This window comes from Akebia trifoliata, chromosome 10 (genome assembly GCF_017979445.1).
Source record: "Akebia trifoliata isolate Shusen 1 chromosome 10, ASM1797944v1, whole genome shotgun sequence".
Lineage (NCBI taxonomy): Eukaryota > Viridiplantae > Streptophyta > Magnoliopsida > Ranunculales > Lardizabalaceae > Akebia > Akebia trifoliata.
In genome coordinates, this window is record NC_141384.1 from 28,703,845 (window position 1) to 28,728,921 (window position 25,077).

General features: G+C 34.9%; 2 protein-coding genes and 1 pseudogene across 4 annotated transcripts; all 3 read right to left on the reverse strand.

The window, feature by feature from the left end:
• Nucleotides 1-2,392: 2,392 nt before the first annotated feature.
• Nucleotides 2,393-6,256, reverse strand: LOC147393628 (E3 ubiquitin ligase BIG BROTHER-related-like). Of its 3 annotated transcripts, none has more exons than XM_086456714.1 (8): nt 6,096-6,256; nt 5,110-5,258; nt 4,733-5,018; nt 3,872-3,909; nt 3,741-3,785; nt 3,449-3,570; nt 3,188-3,296; nt 2,393-2,689 (listed from the first exon to the last, which is right to left on the reverse strand). In XM_086456714.1, the coding sequence occupies exons 2-8, from the start codon at nt 5,248-5,250 to the stop codon at nt 2,651-2,653; spliced, it is 780 nt and encodes a 259-aa protein (XP_086312840.1). In that variant the 5' UTR covers nt 5,251-5,258; nt 6,096-6,256; the 3' UTR covers nt 2,393-2,650. The 3 variants fall into 3 exon arrangements, with proteins under 3 accessions (XP_086312840.1, XP_086312841.1, XP_086312842.1); XM_086456715.1 differs by having other exon boundaries at nt 5,110-5,293; nt 6,096-6,252; XM_086456716.1 differs by having other exon boundaries at nt 5,110-5,244; nt 6,096-6,247.
• Nucleotides 6,257-15,260: 9,004 nt separating this feature from the next.
• On the reverse strand, nt 15,261-16,982 carry LOC147393629 (putative cyclin-D6-1). The gene is made up of 6 exons (XM_086456988.1): nt 16,749-16,982; nt 16,564-16,644; nt 16,340-16,480; nt 16,047-16,248; nt 15,832-15,962; nt 15,261-15,750 (listed from the first exon to the last, which is right to left on the reverse strand). Exons 1-6 carry the CDS (start codon nt 16,932-16,934, stop codon nt 15,676-15,678), a joined length of 816 nt encoding a protein of 271 aa, XP_086313114.1. The 5' UTR covers nt 16,935-16,982; the 3' UTR covers nt 15,261-15,675.
• A 1,944-nt stretch (nt 16,983-18,926) lies between these two features.
• LOC147393630 (scarecrow-like protein 28 pseudogene) lies at nt 18,927-21,967 on the reverse strand (annotated as a pseudogene).
• Between the last annotated feature and the right edge of the window lie 3,110 nt (nt 21,968-25,077).

Here is a 25,077-nt window from a genome sequence, read left to right on the forward strand (position 1 = left end):
CGAAGCTTGATAATTAATCAAATTTGAGTTGTACACATCTTCAATGGGATTTGTTGCAAAAATAATAACAAATGGATTTTTAGAACTAATTCATCATCATCAGCACAAAAGCATAATTTCAAATATTTGGGATTTAATTGAATGAATCTTATTTCTCCATTCAATTCTGTTCAGAATCACATCTTCTATTATTGAAAATAATTTTATATCTACTTTCACTTTCTCAATTCATGATCTTTTGGGTTTTCTTGACTCTTTAGAACTCTCGACTTGCATATCAACTTTTAAAATTAATTGATAGATCTTCTTTGATTTAGTTAAAGATGACATGCGTTGAGATGTTTTATTGGATGTAATACTTCTAGAACTTTGATTTTTTTTTTTTTTCCCTTTCCATTATTCATTATTAATGCTTGTTAAATGATGGGCAATGAGCTTTATTATGACATATCACGACATTGGTATATTTGATGGAGGTTTGTACAACGACCCAATCTTGTGTATGTTAGATTTTCCATTATGGGGCTCACATGATTGATCAAGGATTTAGTGATGGAACAAGATATGATAATCGCAATTTTTGCTGGCGTCCAAATAAAGTGAAAGTAATAACGATTTAGTGATGAAACAAGATATGCAATTTATATTTTGATTTTGTTTCTATTGATTTGATAATCGCGTGATTGCAGGATTCATTGATTTGTGATTTTCAAAGTTAATTAAATCACAAGGAAAACTGATATTAGCATCAAGTACAAAGAACATACAGACATGAGGAAAGATAAATTTGGGGATCCAATTCAAAAGTAATTGGCAATGAGTAGAGAGGTCTAAGAGCTTATAAGGAGAGAGACAAGGTAATTTGTGTCTGATATGGGACTAAACTCAACATACCCCCACACGTATGGACTAGAATTGGTCAAAGCACGTGGAGATATGAGCTGGGTGATGTGGAAGAGAAAAATGCCTACTCTGATACTATGATAAATTTGGGGGTCTAACTCAAAACCAATTGGCAATGAGTGGAAACACCCATGAGCTTATAAAGAGAAAGACAATGCAATTTGTGTCTGATGTGAGACTAAACTCAACACCCCCCCGCACATGTGGGCTAGACTTGGCCAAAGCATGTGGAGATATGAACTGGGTGACGTGGAAGAGAGAAATACCCACTCTGATATCATGATAAATTTGGGGGTCCAACTCAAAACCAATTTGCAATGAATGGAGGGATCTAGGAGTTTATAAGAAGAGAGACAAGACAATTTGTGTCTAATGTGGGATTACACAACAAAGAACACCAAAAGTTACGTAGATTGAACAACAATAAATTTTTTGAAGATCTTAAATGAATGAGATTTTAACTAAAATTGGATGAAAGCATCCTATAACTCATGTGTTCTATTGAGATTTGCTGGACATGCCAAGAAGCAATCATATGCAAAGACAAAGTGGTGTATCGTAGATTCAATCATGGTCCTATTTTCATCTTTGAGCAGTTAAGGAAGAATTAGGGTCTATTTATTACAAATTTCAGCGTCTGCTTCAAGATTTTGTGTCTAAGAGAAGTAGAAACTCAAAGTCTAGGAAATTGCATCTAGGAGAATCTTGTTTGTTACAGAAACTGATGAAGAATAATTTGAAGTAGTAGAGAGAGGTCAAATTGATATTATTGTTTAATTGATTAGTTAAGAAGAATGTGGGGGTGAAATCATCATTTTATCCCCATATGTTCTTCGGTGTTGGCTTCTCAAAGTGGCTTGCGCGCGAAAGCAGCCCCAACAAGGCTTCTAAAAGAAACACAATCTTGGGCTTCTTGCAAAAGCTAGTGAAGAAAAAGCCATTACTAACAAACATGCTTCTGCAACTTTTTTGTCTCTAAGCCCTTAGTATTTTGTTATCAAATTGAAATTTTCTGTTGTCAAATTTGGTTTGAAGGATTAAAATGCTATAGACAAGAAGTAGAATCCTATATTCCTAATGGTTGCAGCTATTCTCGCACATGGACTTTTTTGGCTAATCTAGACCATTCATTCAATAGATGATCATTTAAATCAACCACGCGGGCAGTTCCGTTATCCACATCACACTTATATCCAACCATAAAATGTACATTACGTTTCTCGATGAAGTACATTGGCTCTATTTGGTGGAATCTACCAGAACAGTTGAGTCAAAGACAACCATGAGAGCAACTAGGGGAAGAATATGAACAATTTTGAGTACTTGAGCTATGGGTTCAACCATAATAAGATCTATGTTGAACTGCATATAAAAGCAGATATGAACTTTCTTTCAGTGATAGAAGACTTGGCTTTGAACATAGTGAAATATAAAAATAGGTTTCTTTATCTCCCGCCATTCGCGTCCACGAATGCTTCAATAGGTTAGATTTCCCAAACATACCCATCTTAGGACCTTATTAATCTATTAAGTATCGCTTTACAATAACATATAGGAACTGTTGTGGAAAAGTTCGAAATAATCCAAGCAAAATATATGATCTTACTCTATCACAAGTCGGTGTCATCTTGAAAGAGATTTGGTAATTACAATGGTCACCCATTTGTTCTATATTCTAAATTAAGTTCTATCAAGTATTTACCGAAAGTCAAACTTCATTAACGTCAATGGAAGCTTTTCTCTGGGATTAGGATCCAAACACCTCCTTATAGCACACTGGGCATGCCTGATTCAGAAAAAGAAAAAAGGAAAAAAGCACTTATTCCATCAAATTGTCGTAAACTTGGCCAGATAAATATGAAGAACTACCTTTCAAATGTCTCCCCAATATACACATGCACACAAGCAACTTGCGTTAAATTTTTTGAAAAAAGAACACTTGGGAAGTAGAAGAGTGAAGAGTGCCTCGTCTACTGAATTACTACTCACGAACACCAACTATGCTTAATGAAAATGAATGTTGGGTGGTCAAGAGTCATCTTGTTAATAAGATGGATGAGTGGAAAGATACAATTAGAAAAGAACGTATTTGGGGAAAATGTAGAAGTAGCTACGATAGGTAATAAATTAAGAGAAAGTGGATTGAGATGGTTCAGGCATGTTCAATGAAGGACAATTATATCCCCACTTAGAAGAAATACTCAAGTTGAAGGTCCAAAGAGAGTGAGAAAACGACTCAAAAGAATGTGAACAAGCGAGCTTCCACTATATAAAAATGAAATACCTTATTGAGCTTCAACCACTTTGTGACACAATTCGAATGATATTGGTGTTGGCACGGCAAAGTGATCAACATATCTCGGTTTTTGTACTCCATTTGACAGATCACACACCTGCATGCACCCAATATTCCGAAACCTTGAGGCTATAAAAAATAAAAATAAAAATTATTAACTGATAATTATAGGAATCAGCCATGGCTTCCAACATTCACATCTCGACACGAACAAAAGACAAATACTATAAATTTATTAATGGGACATACATCTCATGTTTGTCCTTTGAGAAGAATCCTGTTTTGTACTTGGATGATGGCAAGTATGAAATGAACTCATCTGATAATCCTTTACTCTCTATGCCAATATCTTCCCCAAGTGACTGCAATTCCTGAAATGAGAAAATTTCCATAATCAAATTGTGCATATCAAACAATACCCGGAAAACATAAAGAAAATTTATTTTCGCATAAAAAAAGGACAAATCCAAATCATTGTGCCAACTAGTGTTCAAAGCCATAATTTTAACAAAAATGAAGTATCCTTCATCAACAAACTCACCTCATATGTCATGTCGTCTGGGTCGATATTATCTTGTTGCACGGTCTGTGTTCCAGCTTAGAGAAAATGTTAGGTTGCTCTGGATACTAGAGAAATCCTATACACGAAAACGATTTAAATACCTAGATTACCTCAGAAGAAGTGTCACTAGAGTTGATGTCTCTGTTAACTGCAGAAGATTATTATGGAAGTTATTTCTTGAAGATCCATAAAGAACATATAGATAACCATACAAAATTTATTACAAGAAGATGAAGGTTTGAAGATTGAGTAATAATTTTAAGAAAATACCACTTTTTCTACGAAGATTAATGCACAAAACAAATAATTGACCTCCACATTTCACATTAAAAAAATAGTAGAAATTGAACAGTTTCAAAACAACCATCTGCCTTCATTTACCTTACAAATGAGAACAAGGTTCAAAATCGGTACTACAAGTATCTTCAAACAAACGGAAACCTTTGTAATGGTTCTCTTAATATAAAAGACAGAGCGATCAAAATTATACCTATCTATAAATCGAATACTTGAGATGGGAGAGAGGAAGTCTCACTCTAACAAGTAGCTAGACTTTAAATGATATATGACGAGTATTAGAAGACTATATGGAGCAATACAACCAAAAGAAGATGATCAAAAGGCTAAATGAACACCTTAGCTTCAAATGAGAAATAACTTTGCGTCTGTAAATCAGAATAACTATTTTTAATTCAGAAAGATTACAACGATCACTATGACAGGGTCAAGGCCATAGGCCGTTGGGCACATGTTACAATCATGAAAAAAAGAGAGTCAAATTTTGAGGGCCTAAACACTTTTTTGAGTTCCACTTTTCACTAATATTGGCAAGTTTATCATTATAAATAAGTTTTACTAATATGGGTTAGTGATCATTATTGTTGTTTGAATTCATTAGAAAGATAAGAAAACAAGCTTCAAGAATTACGTCAACAAAGTATAATAGCTTTGTGGGTATCACATATTCCTACCATCTTCAGTTCCAGTAGTCTCGTCGAGGGAGGCCACACTGCCGAGTGGGTTCTCTGATTCCTCTGATTCCTCCGATTCATGCGACTTCTCCTCTGACTCCTGCAAAGCTATAGCTAAAGCTTCGTCGCACTCTACTTGTAAATTACGATGATTAATCTGCGAAGACTCTCCCTCTATTATTAGGACTTGTCTCTCACCACCACTTCGTTCGTTGTCGAAATTAGAATCAGAAGCTTTAGTACTGTCACTCCCACCTATTGTTTGGAGAGATTGGTACAAACTTTCCTGTAGAATAACAAATCAAACATATTCGCAAACCTTTAAAAATCAGGAAAATAAATGTCACCTTTTTAATTCATCTTAAAATCTAATTTACCTGAACTTGGAGAACCTCTTCGAGAGAAAGATCTTCGACAAAATATCCTTCAGAATTCTCTTCAACTATGCTAGGGGTTTCAGTATTTGCATAATGAATATGGACCTGATGACTTCCCATTGTTTCGACTATGGCCTTCATGGTGATCGCTTTGGATGTAAGCGTGTCAATCAATCAAATATTTCTAAAAGACGTAAAAATATAATTCAAAAAGCCTGAAAATTTGTCAATCATGAAAACAACCCATGAACATATCATCATCTAATCAAATTTTTTGAATGGATCTTTGTTTCACCATTATCTCAATTCTCAAAACATCGGGGGTTTGTGATGATTTTGAAATCTTTTCTACTAGGTAATCTATTATCCTTATGCATGAAGATAATCAATTCGGTCGTTGTGGTCGGACTCTATTATGGATTTCTGACCACATTCTCCATAGGGCCCTCTTATCTCTTCCTTCTCCGAGCTCGGGTTATGGAAGAAGGAACCGAGAAGGATAGGTCGGCTAAATAAATCATGTTTCACCATCCAATTGTCGGTGCCAAGACTTGTGTTATTGAAAGTGAGTTGATATCTGGTTTGATACAGCTTCAACAATTATGTAAAAAATCAATAAAAACTATGCTAATTCATGGTCAAGAACATAGATTAAAAGACATAAAACATACTTTACAAAAATCTCAAGATTCATCAATCAGGAAAACAACCCATTTATTTGTAACCACCCTTATCAATCTCAAACACTGATACAGACACTAATTGGAACCATAATTCAACATACCCATCAGAGAATCATCACAAATTATGCAAAATAAATAATAACAAAGATAACTCATGACCAAGAACATAGATTTCAAGCAGAACAAAAGGAAAAAAGTTCAAAATTAACAGAAATCGGTATTGAGTTTACAGTAATTCCTGTATTGTTTATTTAGAAAAAAGGAGAAATAAATAGATAGACAGATACATAAGATGGGAAGTACCTTGGATAAAGATGATCAACTGGGACCTTCAGACTTCTCTTTCTCTCAAGTCTGTGGCATCTCTCAGAGTGAAGAAAGGATGGTGTGATTTGATATAGAGAAAATTGGGTGGCAATGATTTACGAAAGGCAAGAGTTGTTCCTATCTTGACTTTTGAAATTTTTGTCACCACCCCTCCAATCTATTCTTCTATTTAAATATCTCTATTTTTTTACTTAGTGAAAAGTGCCTTTTTTGCTTTTTTGGCTTCTTTAAGTATTTGTCTTTGTTGGCTGCTGCAAAATTAAAAAATTAAAAAATTAAAAAATTAAAAAATTGAAAAAAGATGACTTTTTTCCCCTAAAATCAGCCATCTTTAACTTCTTTAAGATTCTTTGTCCTTCCACCATCAAATGCCTGGAACAAGATAAATTTTTTTGTGAAATAGAAGATCATAGATTTTTTAAGAGTCCGACTAGCCTTACTAAGATAGCGAGGGAAAAACGGCATACTAAGTCTTATCCACAGTCAAAATGACTTCAAAATGCACAAAATAAATCCTCAAGATTCATAAAAAATCTTGATATCAAGTGTTATGCATCTCGAGGTATTTTTTACGGTGGATGAGACTTAGTAGGCCCCTTTTCCTCACTATCCTAGTAAGGAAAGGGTTTCTCATTTTTTAATAAAAAAGTCAATTTTTTCTAAAAAAAACTTCAAATCTCAAGAAAAAGATAAAATTTTTTGGAAAATAAAAGATAATAGATTTTTTTTTTTTTAAATAAAAACAAAAGTTAGGTTTTCTATAAAGGTTGGTAATGGATTGGAGATATGATTGAATATGTTAAATATAATTTATCATAGAGTTTGTAGAGCTTGAAGATAACTTAATTTTGAGAGAAAAATCATGTGTTTTTAGTTAGTAGTTGAAGATAGGAGCATTTAGGTCATTTCTAGTTGGTCTTTCAGAGTAGATTGAGGTCAATGGACATGTCATCTGCTTGAGCACACATGATTATCTCCAATATTCACCAAAAAGTAGAAAGAATTCTAAATCATCATTTTGCCCAATAAGCAAATATGATATTTTGGAAAGAAAAATGAGTTAGTTACATTGGGAAGAATTAGTTTCAGATTAAGAAACCTACGATTTTATAAGTAAGTATTGTAATCGCTCTCAAATACGTTAAAACTCGCTAATCACTCATCCATGAGTATAGACATTGCACTATTTAAATTAGAAGAATAATTTAATTGAATCTTTGAAGTACAATGGGTTTGTCCCCTAAGGCTGTGTTTGGATTGAGAGAAATGAAGAGAAGAGAAATGAAAAACAAATGAGTTTTCTTTCTCTCCAAAAATGGAGGGAAAAGGAGAGAAATGAGGACAAATCCTTTTAAAATATTTTATAATTCCAACTCTACCCCTAGATCATTTTTTAAGGTATTTGAAAATTTCAAAATTGTCCGAAGTTCTCTCTTGTCACTCCAAACATGGTGGAGAGAAATTGAATTTTTCTTCTCTTCTCTCCACTTCTCTCAATCCAAACATAGCCTAAAATGCAAAGTTGTGCATTTGTTCTACCATACTCAAAAGCATATATAATAATAATTAAAAATAAATAAATAAATCTTTTTAAAATAATCTAAAAGAATAATGATAAATTGACTCCCCCTCTGACAAACTCCTCCAAAACTCTTCCCATGTGATTGTGCATAGAATCATAAATTTTCCTCGGGATACACAACCACGTGGGGAGTATTATAAAATCACGACTCAATCCAAAAACATAGCTAATACTTGTCAAAATGGATGTCTAGATCTAAACTTATTTCTTGATTAAAATTAGAATTGAATTTTGAATTCACTTTATCTTAAACCCTTTTTATAAGCCGTGAAATCCTCGTTTTACCCATTTTCGGAAAAAAAAAAAAAAAAAAAAAAAAGAGTGAAATATTCGTAAAATATTTGTAAAAACGAGGATCAATATTCGTAAAATACCCTAATAATTAAACATTATTTTGTTAATGTTATGGGCATAAAGAATGACTTGCCTCTTGTGTGGTCGGTAAGTTGGTGTGGGTTCCTTGTCAAATGTCAATGATGAAAGGTCCTTAAGTTTGTTTAATATGGAAATCTTGGATTTTCTTCCTCTGATTTTTATATCTTTATGTCATCGATGATGTAATCGACTTGTAAACAAACAAAACATATGAAGTCACAAATGGAAGGGTGTGTGGGTCCCATCTCCCATCCACCACACATTTCTTGGGGCCACACACTCAACAAGCTTAGAAGAATCTTTAATTATGTCCATTGTTTTAAAACTATTGGCACAAAAGGTTTACTGAGTCGAGTCAAATTGACAACTCATGAGTCGATTTGGATGAGTCAAGCAACAATTTATTAAATTATAAAATATGAAAAAAAAAAAAATGTTATCTATAGTCAAATAATTAGGTCGAGTGCTTTTTTTTTTATACCCGATGTGATGCATTTTCAACTGATTTAGCCAAGTTGACAAATTGATTGAATGATTTTCTGAGTCGACTCAATGTATAGTCACGAATTACAGCAAAGGCAACTGGGTTGAATTTCGAGTTGTATGAAGTTTGAACGAATTTTAAAACTATGATTTTGTCATGAGTCATGCTGGAGTGACCTCAAGTTGTACCTCATATCGCAAATCTTGATGTGAAAGTGGATAGTAACCATAGATACTTTTTCACTCGTATCTTGAACAAAAGCATTTATGATTCCCATACACTTTCATGTTAGGATGTGCGATGTGAGGTACAACCTTGAAGTCAGTTCAGCATTATTCTTATGTCATATCAATGTCAATTTCTCCATAAACTTTTATAGTCAAGTATCATCGATCACAACTTGGGACAATAGGTAGAGATGTGCGTGCTTCTTTACCGATAAGATTCCACTTTAGAATGTTAATATGTGAACCCAATGCAATGGGGGCCACCCACCACAATTATGACCCTCTCCATGAGTCCTGAGGCCTGGTGAGATGGTCAGGAATGGGAGGTTTTAAGTTCAAATCTCCCTTTAAGTGGCTATTCTTAGGGAATTTCCCCAGAAATTATCCAGAGAGAGGATTGCACGTGCCTCAAGGACTAGTTGTGTGATTAAAAGACTATGATACCTCGGTTAAGTAAAAATAACATCACCTCTCCATGTAATGTTGATCATAGTTACTAAATTCTCAAATGATTTACAAAATATGACACGAGGCATGTAAATTAGAAAACCTATGAATCACCATTGTAATGTATTTATTTAATTTTTTTAAAAGATTATCAACATTCTAATTTAACAGTTTGCAAAAATATAATTATGAAAGATAAAAAAGAAATAATGAATCCTAGGAAATAAGACATTAATAATTCATGCGTTGAATGAATAATTGACAAGTCTCATGGATAGTTATTATCCAACAACCTAATTATTTTTAGAGTCGTTCTAAACCGACTTCATTCCACACTGCCACATCAGCGCAGTGCCTATCGAAGTCAGTTCAGCGTTTTCCTTATCTTTATCCGATAGTGGTTCTTTATTCTCATTCCATTATTAAGGTTTGTCATTTTATATCGTGTTTTTAAATATAATACCACTATCGATCATCTACCGTCCATTACCCAAGAATGATGATGATAAAAATTTGCAAGTCAATACTTCTACCAATCAATGTCTCTTTTTTATTTTTTATTGATTAGGTTTTTTTAATTCATATCCTTTAGTTTAAACCATAGCCCATCTAATCATCCATAAATAGAATGATTCGGTTGTGTAAGACCTAGGAGCATTCTAAATGTTGTAAAAATCTTATTGAAAAGATTTATGGTTGGCTAAATGAATCATGTTCCTCCATTTCACTTTATTCAAAGTTAAGTCTTTTATCATTGATAGTAAATTCATATCTACTTTGACTCTCCGTCCAAGTTCTTTTGGGTTACATACCATTTTAATTCAAAATGGGTGATATGTTAATTCATCTATCCGTACGCCACCTTATAGCTAAGACTTAAAATTGGTCAGATTTTTTTCGAATTTAACGGATTTGATTTCTTCAAGTATATCCAAATTAGAAAATAGGTCTTATATGGGTTGATATCCCTTGACCCAAGTCAAATACAGATTCATCCCTATATCCATCAAGATCTTAATGATATATTACTTTGAAATTATATTTTATATTTTTCAAAGTAATTTTTTTTACAACTAATGAGTGTTGTGTATAGTGTCTAAGACCTCCTTCATTTAATAAAAAAAAAGTCTTGAGTTCAAATCACATCTTTAGGGTATGTTTGATTGCATGGAAAGTCACTTTCCATGGAATTTGAAATCCATGGAAAATTAGTTGTGGAAAATAGGTAGGGTTGGAAAATCAAATTCCATTGTTTGATTTCGCATGGATAAAATCATGGAAAAATATAAGAAAAAAGAAAAAGAGGAGAAGGAGGAAGAAGATGATAAGAGGGGGAGAGGAAGAAGAAGATGACGAGGAAGAGGAAGGGGGGAGGATGTGGCGACGACGGCGACGGCGGCGGTGGCGGCCACGACGGCGATGGTGGCGGCGACGACGGCAACGACGGTGGCGGCGGTGACGGTGGCGACGGAGGTAAGTGAGGAAAATGGGAGGGAGAACGTGGTGGTAGTGGTGGCGGATGAGGTGAGGGATGGAGAAGAATGAGAAGAAGAAAGATAGTAGGTGGTCGGAGACGGAGCCGATGGCGACGGCGATGGTGATGACGGCGATGACGACGATGACGAGGTTAGTATAATGGTGATGGTGATGGTGGTGGTGATGGTGGTGGTGGTGGTAGTGGTGGTGGTGGTGGTGGTGGTAGTGGTGGTGATTGTGGTGGTGGTGGTGGTAGTGGTGGTGGTGGTGGTGGTGGTGATTGTGGTGGTGGTGGTAGTGGTGGTGGTGGTGGTGGTAGGGAAGAATTGGTGATGGAAAATATGGGTGGATTTCATTTTCCCACCCATATGGGTGGGAAAGTGAAATCCATGATTTAGTGGACTTTTTGAATGGGGTGGAAAATGAATTCCATTTCCATGTGCAATCAAACACTTGAAAAATATCATTTTCCATGGAAATTGATTTTCCACCCTATTTTCCATGTGCAATCAAACATACCCTTAGTGAATTTTATTGAAATAATCTTGAACGATTTAACATTATCTGACCCGACGATCTGAATCAATTAATTTAATTAGGTCAGATTGGATATGAATTTGGTAAAAATAAATGGTTCGGATATGGTTTTAGTTAGTAGGGTTTGAATAAAAATTCAGGTATGGATATAGATACACTCATATCCGGCCCAAAGTTGACCCATTTTAAGTCCTTGCAGTCAAAAGTTGTCATACTAGTATAAAAGACAAGCGCTCATTCTTAATATAACGAAGAATACCCAAAAGAACTTAGCTGAGGAGAACAAGTAGATGTGGGAACAAGCTTGGATCTTGATCTCTACTGTGAGACGAAAATGAATAGATCCCTCATTCTTAGTTGACAACAAAATAATTTTTGACGATCACTTGTTAACTTAGATGATTGTAAGCTAAAAGTCAGTGCCGATTTCTCCACATTGAATGAATGACTAGTGCATGATACAATCTACAACAATGTTTTTTTTTTTTTTTTTTTTTTTACTAATGGATAGCTAGCAGATATGAACAAATTTTTAATAACAGAAGATGTGGCTCAGGACAAAGTGGAATGGAGGAACAATGTTTAGCTGACTTTATTAGACAATAAAGTCACTTTTTTGTTGGCTTAAGTTGGTTAAAATTTTTTAGTGGCTTCATTAATTGAAACCATCGGAAGATCTCATTAACTATACATAGATAGCTGTAAAAACAACTATCTTACAACTTGATAGCTGTAATATATGTGGCGGTGAATTTGTGTTCACATGCAAATATACCGTCTTATGTTACTTATATATACATTGTAACATTCTGTTTTTTATTAATCTCATTTTGAGCACAACAAATAAAAGAGAGTATTGTCAATTGTGCCATCTTTATTTATAAGAGAAAGTATTGTAATCCTTTCGCTATAGTGAAATCCTTTTATAATTTACCCGTGATTTTTTACTCTAATTTATTTGAAGATTTTTTCACATAAAATTATTGTGTTCATCATTTTCTTTAATTTCTCATTTTTATTTCAATTGTATTTGTGTGCTTCGTAGCACAACTTCCAAACAGACTTCAAATCCTTTAGGCAAGGCTCTAATGATGATGAATTAATGGATAGCTATTCAAACTCCCATAATTGTCATACAAGAAGTCATAATAAATAACATACATGCAATCCGTCCAAGGAACTATCAGAGAAAAAGATGCTAAACTATGATCAACAGAAAATATTAAAGTGTCCAATCAAGATCCATAGCAAGGCCAAAACACTAAAGGGTAGCTATGAGCAAACAAAACATAGGTCTGTCCAAAATTATGAACTAATCATGTTTGTCATTTGAAAGATGTGGACCTCCCACTTGCCTCAAGAGTCGTCAACAATCTTCATAACTGTTAGATTTCAAAGAGTATGTGAGGAACACCAAGTAGACAAAGATTTTTTTAGAGATATTCTATTGCCACACCAACTTTTTTCAACACAGTCTCAATTCATATGTAAATCATCACAGAAAAAGAATTAGCACACATCTTGGGGTGGCATTAGCAAAAGTTGGTGTGTCAATAGAAGCTCTATTTTTAAACGTGGGAAAGAAGAAGATAATGGGTAATTTTTGAACAAATACTCTTACCTTCCATCGGGCAAGTAACGATAGATAGTGAAGGCTCTATATCTTGTGTTCTCACAACTCATTGAAGTGAGAAAAGATTGTAACATGTATGCCATGACAAGATTTTCTACATAAGAGAATAAGATTTAGTTGTCCTCAGCTTTTATGAATTTTAACCAGTAAAAAAAAAAAAAAAACAATACTTAGTTCTGTTCCGAGAAATGTTAAACTATAATCAAACTTCATATAGAAGACCATGGGCCTAACTCATCCTCATAAAACTGGCTTGTACATAGCCCAAGGTAATGATACCTAGGCGATGTGGGACTATCGCTCACTCTACCCCCCGCGTTTCTTACGTGCTTGTGTTTACCCGTTCTAATACCATGTAGAAGACCATGAGCCTAATTTATCCTCAAAAAACTGACTTGTAATTAAGGTGAGGATTGCCCCAGGTTTATATATAGCCCAAGGTCATGATACCCAAACGATATGGGATTATCACTCACACTTACAACACACCATTGAAAGTCCAAACTGAAAATGAACCCAATCAGATAGCCCAAATTATCAATTATAAAAAGAACCCTTTTAAGACTAGCATGCCTCAAGGATGGAATTGTTAAACATTGATTGTTGTTGTGTTACGTACGGTAATTTTAATGAATAATACAAAAGAGAAAAACAAGAAAAAAATAAAAATAAACACACAGATTTAACGTGATTTGGCGATGTGTTTATATCCACAAAAACGAGAAACTGAATTTTCACTATATGTCAAATTAGGATTACATCATAAGAATTTATGATAAACCCTAGTCATATAATAGTTATTAGAAAATTTCAATAATACCCTTGTACCATACCGTGAAAGCGTTTCCCTTGCACCCCCAACCTACAAAATTCATCTCTGACAAACATATGTTTTTAGCAGATGTTGTCATTCGCTCCGTTCCGTTTGGAGCACAAAACTCTCATCTCTCCACTCCGGCTTCACACCCGCATCTGCCTATATTCTCATTAGTCTATGAGAGAAGACCCAAGTCAAAGGGTAAAAACATAAGGTCCCCCCGAGTATACATCAAAATGCCTTCATGCCCACTTGACCTTAGTCTTCTCCAATAGACTAATGAAAAATGACTTCATTATCCTCGACTTAATTTGAAACAAAAAAACCTTTGATTTCTCTTCTCGAAACAAGTTATAGTCAACCTCTTAGATAAATTTTTTTTTACCTTAATTGTCAATCATAACATTAATCTACTGTAACCTTCAAATATATAAAGAACAAGATGAGAATTTTCCTTAACAATCGGTTAAAAAACATGCCATCCTTGATTTGTAAGAAAAAATTCAATTTCTTTCCATCTTGTTTGGTTTAACAATAGAAAAACTTAAATTTAGAGGGAAAAAATGGTAAAGTTATAATTTTTAGTGCTCCAATTTAATCATGGGCATTAGTTTTCTCTCCAATTTGGAGAAAAAGAAAAGAGAGGAAAACTAGATCATTTTTCTCTCTATTATTTTTTTTTCTCTCCTTACTTAACAATCCAAACAAGAGAAATGGAGAGAAACCCACATTTCTTTCTTGTCTTTTCTCTCCATTTCTCTCAATCCAAGCACACCGTTAAAGACTTCAAATTCCGTTTCTACCCCTCGAGTTGGAATTCAGGTCCGAGGTTCACCGACTAGGGCATAAATGGGTCGGATTTTATCGGAAATCCGAGTGATCCAAAATCCGAATTTAGGGGGTTTGGGCCCTTGGAGTAGATCCGAATAAAAAATGGGTCACTTATGGTTTGTATCCCATGATTTGAGTCAAATACGGATCCAGTCATATATCCACCCAGAACTGAATAATATATTGCTTTGAATTTTTTTTTTTTTTTTTCAAAATATTATTTTCTACTACTTTAATATAAAACAAAACGATCATAATGATAAGAAAGAATGACTATTATTTGCTTCATTCATATATCCGCCTATATAAGATAAAACAATTTAATGTTTGGACCCACCTCTTGACCGTACAAATCAGATCCATTGGTCCACTAATATAAAATCATTGGGTCTGATTTGACATCAAACTCAATCCATTTTGGTCACCCATTCATAATATGATCCTTTTTCCTTTTCTAGATCAGTAAGAATTTAAAAGCCCAAATCACTTCTTTTTTGTGGGTTTAAAAAAAATAGTTTCCCAAAGCACTCAAGAACCTTTGAATTGCCATTTGATCAAGTTATTTTCTGCATTATTAGCCCTAAAAGCCTTTGAACATGTGATCAAGTTTCTTTTGGTCTAAAACATGTTTTATGTATAATTTCGAGTCTTTGAATCCTTGATGACCAAGTTCATCTTTCTCCATAGAGGACCAATATTGTTTTTTGAATTAAAATCAAACAGGTTTCGGTCTAAATCTAAACGAATTATTATCCAATAGAGGTTCATTTGAGTCAAGCTATTAGCTCCTCACTTCTTTTTCTTTTTTATTTCTACAAATGTGGGATACGATCTATCTTCTCTATCAAGAACGTTTTCTTCAATAACATGTCAATCCTAGATTAATGCTGGTTTCATAGCAAATTTTGGTCCTTAGGACTTGTCTTGAATAGAATCGTAGTCAAAATTCGTATTTCTTAACCATTATTACGAAGAATGGTGCATTTGACCGCTCGTCTTCTAGCCATCCAATCTCACCATATCTGGATTCTTGACAAGAAACTGTCAGCAACGTGGGCTCACTATCTTACATTTCGGTCCGAAAAGGAACATCAGAATTGGACTTCTCCTCTTAGAGCATGGGCTTGGCCTAATGGCCCATTGATAGCTAGTACAGTCCTTCTGTTGAAGAAACCTCCATCAATAGATCTTGTACCACTTTGCAACAACAGGACATCTTCTCCTGCAGGATCATCAACAACAGAAATAAATAAAAATGATTATTTTTTTTCAAGTAAGAATTAAAATTGATGAAAATTCTTACTTCATTTACAAATGGACTTGGACAAATCGCTTTCTTGTAACAAGGGAATTGTTTGGGGAACAGCTCTTGAGAAACAGAAAGCAGCACTGAAGCTGCGATAATCGACGGTTTGAACTCAAACATTTTGATTTCTGCAACAAAGATGAGGATCCAAGATCAATTATTGAGATTTTTAACTATAAAAAGAGAGATGAATTGGAACGCTTGAATTTTACCGTTTTGAGCTTTGAAGAGGATATCAGTAGCTCGAGCTCTGAGAGATTGTAACGATCGATGCTCTTTGAGTTTGAAAAGACAAATAAAGAAATGAACGAAGGCAAAGGGCGTAATGGATCGCATTTTCCATTTCAAAGATCCGAGAATCAGAATCTCCATTCTCTGTATCGTTTCTGAGTCGAAGATAAATCCTTCTTGTTTCTGTTTCAAAGAATCGAAGATAAATAAAGATCGTTGGTTTTTGGCAGAGACATTGTATTTTGGAAATATTCTAAGAAGAAATCGATCTCACCTGAAGATGATGGGAGAGTAAGAAACCGTTCTTCATCATCTTCGCGGCAAGACAAAGGCAAGACATGGCAATAAGCTTCACGATCATTAGCTTTCCATGCTGCAAGATCAAGATCGGAAATTGATTCTCCAACTGATCAAACTGAGAACAAATTCAAAAAATCAATCGAAATCACAAATAAATCTACAAAAAATCAGGATAATTTTTAATTTTTTTTTTTTTACCGCCATTCCATGAGTAGAGACGAAGCGATCAAAGTAATTAACAGCGAGATACTGTATAAGAGGAACGAAATTGGGAGAGAACTACGCAGGAAGACATTAAAACACTTCAGAAACACTAAGAAATCTCAGATTTCAGAGAATCAAAACTTCAAGATTTCGGATCTGAATTTCTCCATTTTTTTTACCTTTAGAATCTCAGAGATCGCCTCTTCACGATTAGAGACGTTAAAATTTCCATCTTGCAAGCATCGGATGTAGTCCTCAGAAGGAATGTGATCTGATTCAGATTCGAAAAGAGTTTCAAGCGTCTCGGATCGATCATCAAGATATCGTGAGTATGGATTCTCAAGATCAAACGCAATTGTCTCCATTGTTTCTCTTACTTAGATTCAGAAGTTTTGATGTGAGAAGAAAGTAAAAGAAAGAAAAAGAAACCCAAAGAGAACCACAAAGGACGTAATTGGTTCATATTTATAACTCTCTGAGATCTCTAATCTCAAACGTTGTTTGACGCAGTTTGTCCAACGGATCTCTGAGATAAAAGTTGAGCGCTTCTATTGCCACATCAACTTTTACTATTAGCACCACCTAGGTGTGCTCTTAGCAAAAGTTGATGTGGCAATATAATCTCTCTAATTATTTTCTTAAAATGGTAATTATGAAATCAATAAAATCCAAAAAAAATGCCGTTCTCATAAATTTTAAAATATTATGACTGATTTGGTAATTGTAACAAAATAAATATCTGTCCTGTTTTAGTAATTTTCCGAAGATAAAAAAGTTTTATTTTAGGTATTAGAATAGTTTCTTAGTGATAATAGCTTTGAGTAATATAATTAGAATCCTTTAGTGGCACACCTCAAAACAATGTTTTAAAACCTCTAAGAAAAAAACATAATTTGTATTTTACCAAAAAGAATTCAATTTTTTTTAACAAATTTCTTTTTTTATAAATCAAATAATTATCGAATTCGAACTTTGTTATTCCAATGAGTACTGGTCGGGCTTGTCCAAAATTGATTCAATCGATTGAGTTAAATCGGTTGAATCAAAAAGTGAAAAATTAAAATATTAGTTACATAAAAATCTGGAAATGAATTGAAAAATAAAATATCTAACTAGAAAAACATTAACATTTCTAATTAGTAGGAAATGGGCACATTAACTAATTATTATCTAGTGGAATATAAAATATCTAAAATTTATTTAAAAATAAATAAATAAATAAATATTTTGAACCGTGATAATCTGACTACCCCATGTGGCATACTCAACCAACTCCCTTGACATGATAAGTTCGAGAACTGTAGATTTGTATGCCTCGGGACACACAACTACACTTCCCTATAAAAAAAAGTGTATCCGAGGGAATCATCCATCCTGAGGCGTACAGATCTACGGTTCCCAAATTTGTCACGTGAGGAGAGTTGATTGAGCTTGCCAAGTGGTGTTGTCAGATTATCAAGACTCAAATATTTTTCATTAATGTTTATTTATTTATTTTCATTCAAAGTAACCTCTTCATTGACTCAATCGGGTCACCGGTCCAACCAGTTCAATCGTATGGGCCCAGAAATTAAATTTTGCAATTGGCATGGTTCAACCCATTACGAATTCTCCCTTCAAACAATTATATATATATATATAGCAGAGCTGCTATTGCCACACCAACTTTTACTAATGCCATGCCAATTCCTCTGTAAATCACCCAAGAATTGTATACAGTTGGTGTGGCAATAGTAACTCTCTTATTTTTTAATGACTAGATTTATCCTAGGCCCTAATTTGATTTAATTGAATAAAAATTATAGAACGATAATTATCGGTAAAACCAATAATAATCTTCATTGAGGATCAATAAGATCACTTCTTCGCCGATCAAACATAGAGGTAATTACAATATCAAATGATTTTGGACATAAAAAAGAATCCAACAAACTTATGATTTAGTCAGATTTATAACTTGATAGATGTTTTCCACACGCACAAGCTATATCCTTTCGTAGAATTTTGCATGTGCAAATATTTTATCTGTGAAGGAAAGAAAGCGAAAACGAAAATGAAAATGGGGTTCGAGTATTAGAGTTTACGGTTACAAACTCATGGCTCTATGTGGACATCTATACATTATCTTACTCAACATGTATTTTCATTCAAGATATTTCCCAAAAAAACACAAGCACCTTTTGACGTACAAGATTGATAAAAGAGTAGACCACACTACATCATGTATTGATGACTCTCTAAACCATTTCATATGTTTTCATTCAAGATATTTCCCAAAAACACAAGCACCTTCGACCTACAAAATTGAATAAAAGAGTAGACCACACTACACAACATGTATCAATTAAAAGCATAATCTATGAAAACTGAGAAATAATTGACGAAATGAAAAGATTATTATTACATGACACTATAAAATTCAGGTTCCAGCTACAAATACATATTCCCCCAACAGAAAGAATTCCAACATGCATAAAGAATAAGAACACCTGATACTGTTTCCACACATTCTCTATTACAAAAGAATCAAAGAATAGAAACAAAATGGACTCAAATACTACTCAATGAGACCTAAATGGAAAGAATGAAAGAATGATAATATAATCTCCCTGACTATAAATAAATTAAGATGTTGGAAGAAGAAACCATCACGATTGATCAAATCGGCTGTGACACAGAGGACGACGTGCCCGCGACATCAATGGGTGCCCACGCCGAAACTGTGTATAGAGGCTGCTCTAGCCAACTTAGAGTAAGCCCGGCTCCGTCTTCACATTGCTTCTGCAAACTATACTTATCACTAGAATACATCCTCAAAAGCATTTGGCTTTGAAGCATCTCTCTATCTCCAGTGCCCATACATTTGAATCCTCCATGCTCCATCAACTCTCTCCACCTTGTGAAACTCTCGTGCCTTTCGATCCTATCGCTTCCTTCACAAGCAACTATGTTTCTAATCTCCTTAGCAAACATTTCCTCTATCTTGATTCTAACCGGGCTATCTAATGGTAAGCTAGAATCGATAGAATCAAATATGGCAGAATAGTACTTCAATGATTTGAAAACTCTTGTTTCCAAAGTGGGATTGTTGTGCTTGCTTTCTTGCTCTGCCATAATAACAATAGAGGGGTTAGTGCTTTGGATCAAACCCAAAAAATCTCTGAAGACGCCACCATTGTCATCGTAAAGCAACTTATGTAATTGGAGCATACAATTCACAGCTACGCTTTCGTTCTCCTTCACATGAAGCATCCAAAGTCTAACATCCTCCAACCTGTCTACCACGGCATGGAATTTGAAAGGCAGATTCAAGGCCGCCGCAAATCCTTCTAGTCTCTCTCCGGTTTCTTGAAGCTCTTGTTTCGACTCGCCTATACCCGTGAGTCTCACATGGGTCGGTGGATTGGACCTCGAAGCCAAACTCTGAAATAAACTAGGCCATTGAAGACCTTGTTTAATGTCGAAATCTATAATGTGAACCCTGTCTTTTCCTTCAAAAGCTCTCAATAGCAACTCATTCGACGTGAAATGGAGGAACTTAGGAATAGGGCTCGTTTGATTGAGAAGCCGGAATGAGATGCCCATTTCATCATCAGCTCGATCAATCTCCCGAGGGGCCGTAACGTGGAAAATATGAGGCCAAAGCCTTCCAGCTCTTAAAGCTAATGCTTCTGTGAAATAAGCTGTGACACGGTGAATTGGGGTCCCTTCTGGTGAGGCGAGCTCTCCAAGACGGGATAGGAAATGTGTGATAGCTGCCGTGTCCTTCGAGCTGATTGACTCCACACAAGCCACTAAGAAGCTCAAAAGCTCGAAACCCTGATGCTCAAGCCCAATATCCTCTTCGCTTGCTATCTGTCTGGATCCCTCGGACGGGTAAGGAATCCGAGACCCATTTCCGGGTTGTTCATTCTCGGAAGAAATCTCGTCTGGCCTCGGAGTAAGACCATGACTGTCTGACGATGTACTTGAACCCGACTTTGCCTTGTTAGGTTCTTGGCTTGTCCCGGCGTCATCTTCACCTTTGGCTGTGATCTCATTCACCATAGACTCCACCAAAGGTTTGCTCAAGAGTGGCACCGGTGGTAGGATCATGTCGATGGGCACAACACTGACCTTTTGTTCCCTATCCAAATCAGTCGAAGGAGACCCGAGGCCTACGATCCCTAGCATTGAACGTGGAACCTCGACCATCTCTGGAAGGCAAAAGTTCTCACCACCCAATTGACTAACACTCAGCTTCTCTCCCTCAGAAGAATCAATGGGTTCCTCCATGGTACTACTTCTAAATCTTTTTCTCTTGGCTCTGTCTACGCATGACTCATCCGATGAACTCTTCTCGGCAAACCTCTTCAATCGCGTCTTCTCTTTCTCCCAAATTCCTTCTTCGATCTCTCTCCTTCCTTCCCATAGCGCCGTTTGGGCAGTAGTAATGGAAGGCGAGAGACAAAATTTTTGTCGAATCGAGCAACTAGTCTTTGTTTCTGTTGGTTTCTCCACGGAGAGGCCAACGGGTCTTATCGGTTGGGACTGCTGGGTGTTTTTCCGGTGGAAACCACACGGCAAATCCAATCTTTGTGTATTCATTGAGGGCAACTGTAAATGGCAAATCGGAAACTCTGTTGTGGACGATTCACTTCTCAATCTATGCCTCGGCGACGACAATGTAGAGCACCTAGCCAACATCCTCTATATGTTTCCAATTTTTTCTTTTTTCTTTTTATCTTTTTTACCCTTTTGTGTTTCCAGCTTGAACAATGTGGTATGTTTGTGTTGTATAGTTTCTATAATTCAAGTGAAATTGAAAAATTCAAGAAAATGGGCAAAAAATGGAATAGAATTGAATTTGAATCAAGCTAAAGAAAGAATCAAATGGAAATCTGAACAGAAAAATTAAGAACTAAGAACAAACCTCACAAAGAATCAAAGAATTTAAGACAAATTTCACTACCTACATGAAAAAATGGGTCATTGGGTTCCTGAATTTACTGAAAAACTCATAGAAGAATTGAATGAATCTCTTGCCCTAGAGAAGTGACACCTTGCATGAAAATCAAGATAGATACCTGTTTGCATTTGTAGATGAAACTCAGAAGAAATCTCAAATACAGATCAACATTTGAAAACTGTGACACCTCCATAACAATAGCTGATAACTCTGTGATTGAAGCAAAACCCAGTTGTGAAAACCCTCCAAACATGGAAAAAAAACTGATTCTTCCCACCCAAAACAACATAAACCCTAACTGGTAGTTATTTGTAAACTAGGGTTTTGTTTTTGTTTCTTCTCTCCATCTCCACAGAGATCTTGCTTATGCTTTACTGGTCTTGAGATTGATTTGATTCCATCCAACATGAGAAAAACAAAACAAAAAAGTGGATGGGGAAAAGGGTTTCACAAGAAATTTCTAGATTTTCATTTAATGGTCGTTGATTGCAGATCAAATGGATGAGAATGGCGTCAATATGACCGTTGGAGATATTTGGTCAAATATGACCGTTGGAGGTTGGTGTACGGAAGGGGTGCTTGGATTTCATTTCATTTCTACTGTGTAACAGGTTACGTAAGCTGCACGTGCTTCTTGTCTCCTGTGACCGTTGGGTTTGTCCACGACACGTCACTCCATCATTTGCTTTAGTTTCATATAATACGACAAGATACGACGTGTCACAAGGTTATTGGTCCTTGGACGCTTTTATTTACAACAAGAATAAACGCCATGATCGCCCAAGACGTACCATCTCTATAAAATCTAGGGGTTTTGTTAACGTCTGCCCTTAAGATGCATTATTAAACATTGGAAATAAAGCATTTGAACTATTTTTTTTCGTTTTGAGGGGCATTTTAGGTAGCAAGTTTTTCCTTTTTGAGGTGGGTTTAATGGATCTTAACGGGCACTTGTCAACACCACCCAAAATCAAGAGAGATTTACTTGGTAGATGTATGGATTATATGTTTATTTTAAAAAATTCCCTTCGTAATTTTACCGAAACCTTACTTTATCAAGTTTGTTCCTCAATGATCAACAAATCTTAGAATATGATCATATCATTTTAAAAGATTAAATATCTATAATATAATCCATTTTTTTAAATCAAATACATATTATATCCACACCAAAAACCTCTAAATTTTATCATTAAACTCAAATTTAAAGGAAAAAAAAAATTAAGTTTGATCCAAGATTTTGAGAGAGAAAATCTTTATTTAGGAGAGAAAAGATATATTAGATATTTGATTTTAAGAACATAAGATATTATATATATTTAATCTTTTGAAATAATATGGATTCCGCTCTAAACTTGATGAAGAAAAGTTCTTTTGGAATTGCCAAAATTCCATGAGACTTTTTTAATAAAAATGTGAGATATAGATTTGCTAAGTAAATCTATATAAAATATATATTAGGCTAGTATTTTTAAAATATAACTTTAGTTCTTCTCCCCTTGACTAAAAGTCATGGGTGTTGATTGGAAGAAAAATACTGCAATACCCCTTCTTGAATGAAGTGTGTGGTGAAAGCAATTACAGATTGTGGCATATGTGGAGTCGAATCAGCTCGAAAGACATTGCAGCCATTACACATTTTCCATCTAAGCTTGGAGAACTCACCTTCCAAATGGTATCTGAAATCATCGTCACTTGAGTCCAACTTCCCAATCACATGAGCTTGATTCCTAAATTTCTCCATTTTACACTAAATGAGTTGCTTATAAAGTGTTTGAAGGAAAAGATAGGGGTTCATACTTCTTCACATTATAGATTTCAACATTAAACAAGGTCTTCAATGGCCTTGCTTATTTTAGAGTTTGGCTTCTAAGTCCAATCACCTTAAGCATTGTGTGAATCATTAATTATAGACGAGACCAAGCAAGATCTTCGGGAAATTGGCATTGGCCTTGCATAATTACTAACGGCCCATTCCATGGCGTGGTCAACAAGTTGTAGGATGCGAGATTGTCAAAGCTTCGTACGAAGGAGAAAGAAAGCGTAGTTGTGAATTGTATTCTCCACAGCTTCACAATATGCCTTAAGATAATTGTTGGGTTTGATACCAAGAATTAACCCCATTGTTGTTATTACGACAGAGCAAGAAGGCAAGCACAATAGTCCCATATTGAAAACAATAATTTCCACTAAAGTGGAGTACAGTTTTGTTATATTTGATTGAAAATAGAGGAAAATTTCGATAGGGAGATTAGAAACATAATTGCTAGTGAAGTGATGGTGTCGAAAGAGATGAGGGTTGCACAAGATGGAGGGAGTTAATAGTGTTTGTTAGACCACGGTTTTGGGAGCACCCATTGCCCTCCATGTTTTAGTATTTTTATTTTATGGTTTCTACTAAATTAAAATAAAAAATCAATAATTAAGGAATTTAAGTTGAGTTAGAATTTTAGAAAGTCCGCATTAGGTTTTAGAGAAAAAATTATGATGGATTAGAATTCTTTTAAAAGATGTATTGTAGGCCGTCTCCTCTCATCTATATAAGGGACAAAACCCTTATGGCCCTATTTATAGTACGATGCACACATCCAAATCATTGAAGGCTTTTACGAGAGATTTTCGTTCCATCAATCATTGAAAAATCCTAGCCGATTTAAGGTGAGTCTAGTATTCAAGAAAAGGCGGATCAATTTGATTCACAACATTAAACCTCAATACCTTTGTCTTCAATATCTAGCAAGCCAAAAATCCTAGATTTTTTTCCCAAAAGTCTTCCATCTTTAAGCTCTTAAACCTCTATGGAAAATTATGTCCAAATTATTTGATCTATTGTTTTCAACCTCGCTTCAACTCCCTTTAGAAAATCCTTAATTTTTTTTACCCAAAATTTATTGTCTTCTACTTCTACAAAAATATAACTTGTTCTTGAAGTTCTAAGGTTGAAATAGATAGAATTTTAAGGTTGAAGATGACAATAAAATTTTTTACACAAAAGATTGAAAAGATGACTGGTTTTGAGTAGAAAATCTAGGGTTTTTTGCTACAGATCGAAGACAATGGTATTTTAGGCCATTTTAATTTGTCTACAAACGCAAATCAAGGTTAAAAGGGCATGCCATCAGTTTCAAACACATGGTATCTATAATATTCACCAAAATGTGGAATGGACATCTAAATCACCCTAAATAAATTGTGTAACAAAAAGAGAGGACTAATGTTACGATGGCTATTATAACAACACAATAATCATTTCTATAAACTATAATTAAAACCTCTAGAGATGGGTTCGATCTCAACTAACATGATGCAAAGGAAAATTTTCAACTATTATCCCTTAGAAAAGATGCAAAATGCATCATGTTCTATCGATGATAAGAGATTCTATATGAAAAATACTAATCAAAGTTGAAGAAAGAGAATAAAACCTCGACCCACAAGAGTTGATCAGCTCTTTCTCTTGTCGCCCTTCCTTGAAACTGCCATCTATAACGCTTCTTACATCGTAATACTAACCTTTCTCATGCATAGCCATCTATAACGCTCCTTACATTGTGACACTC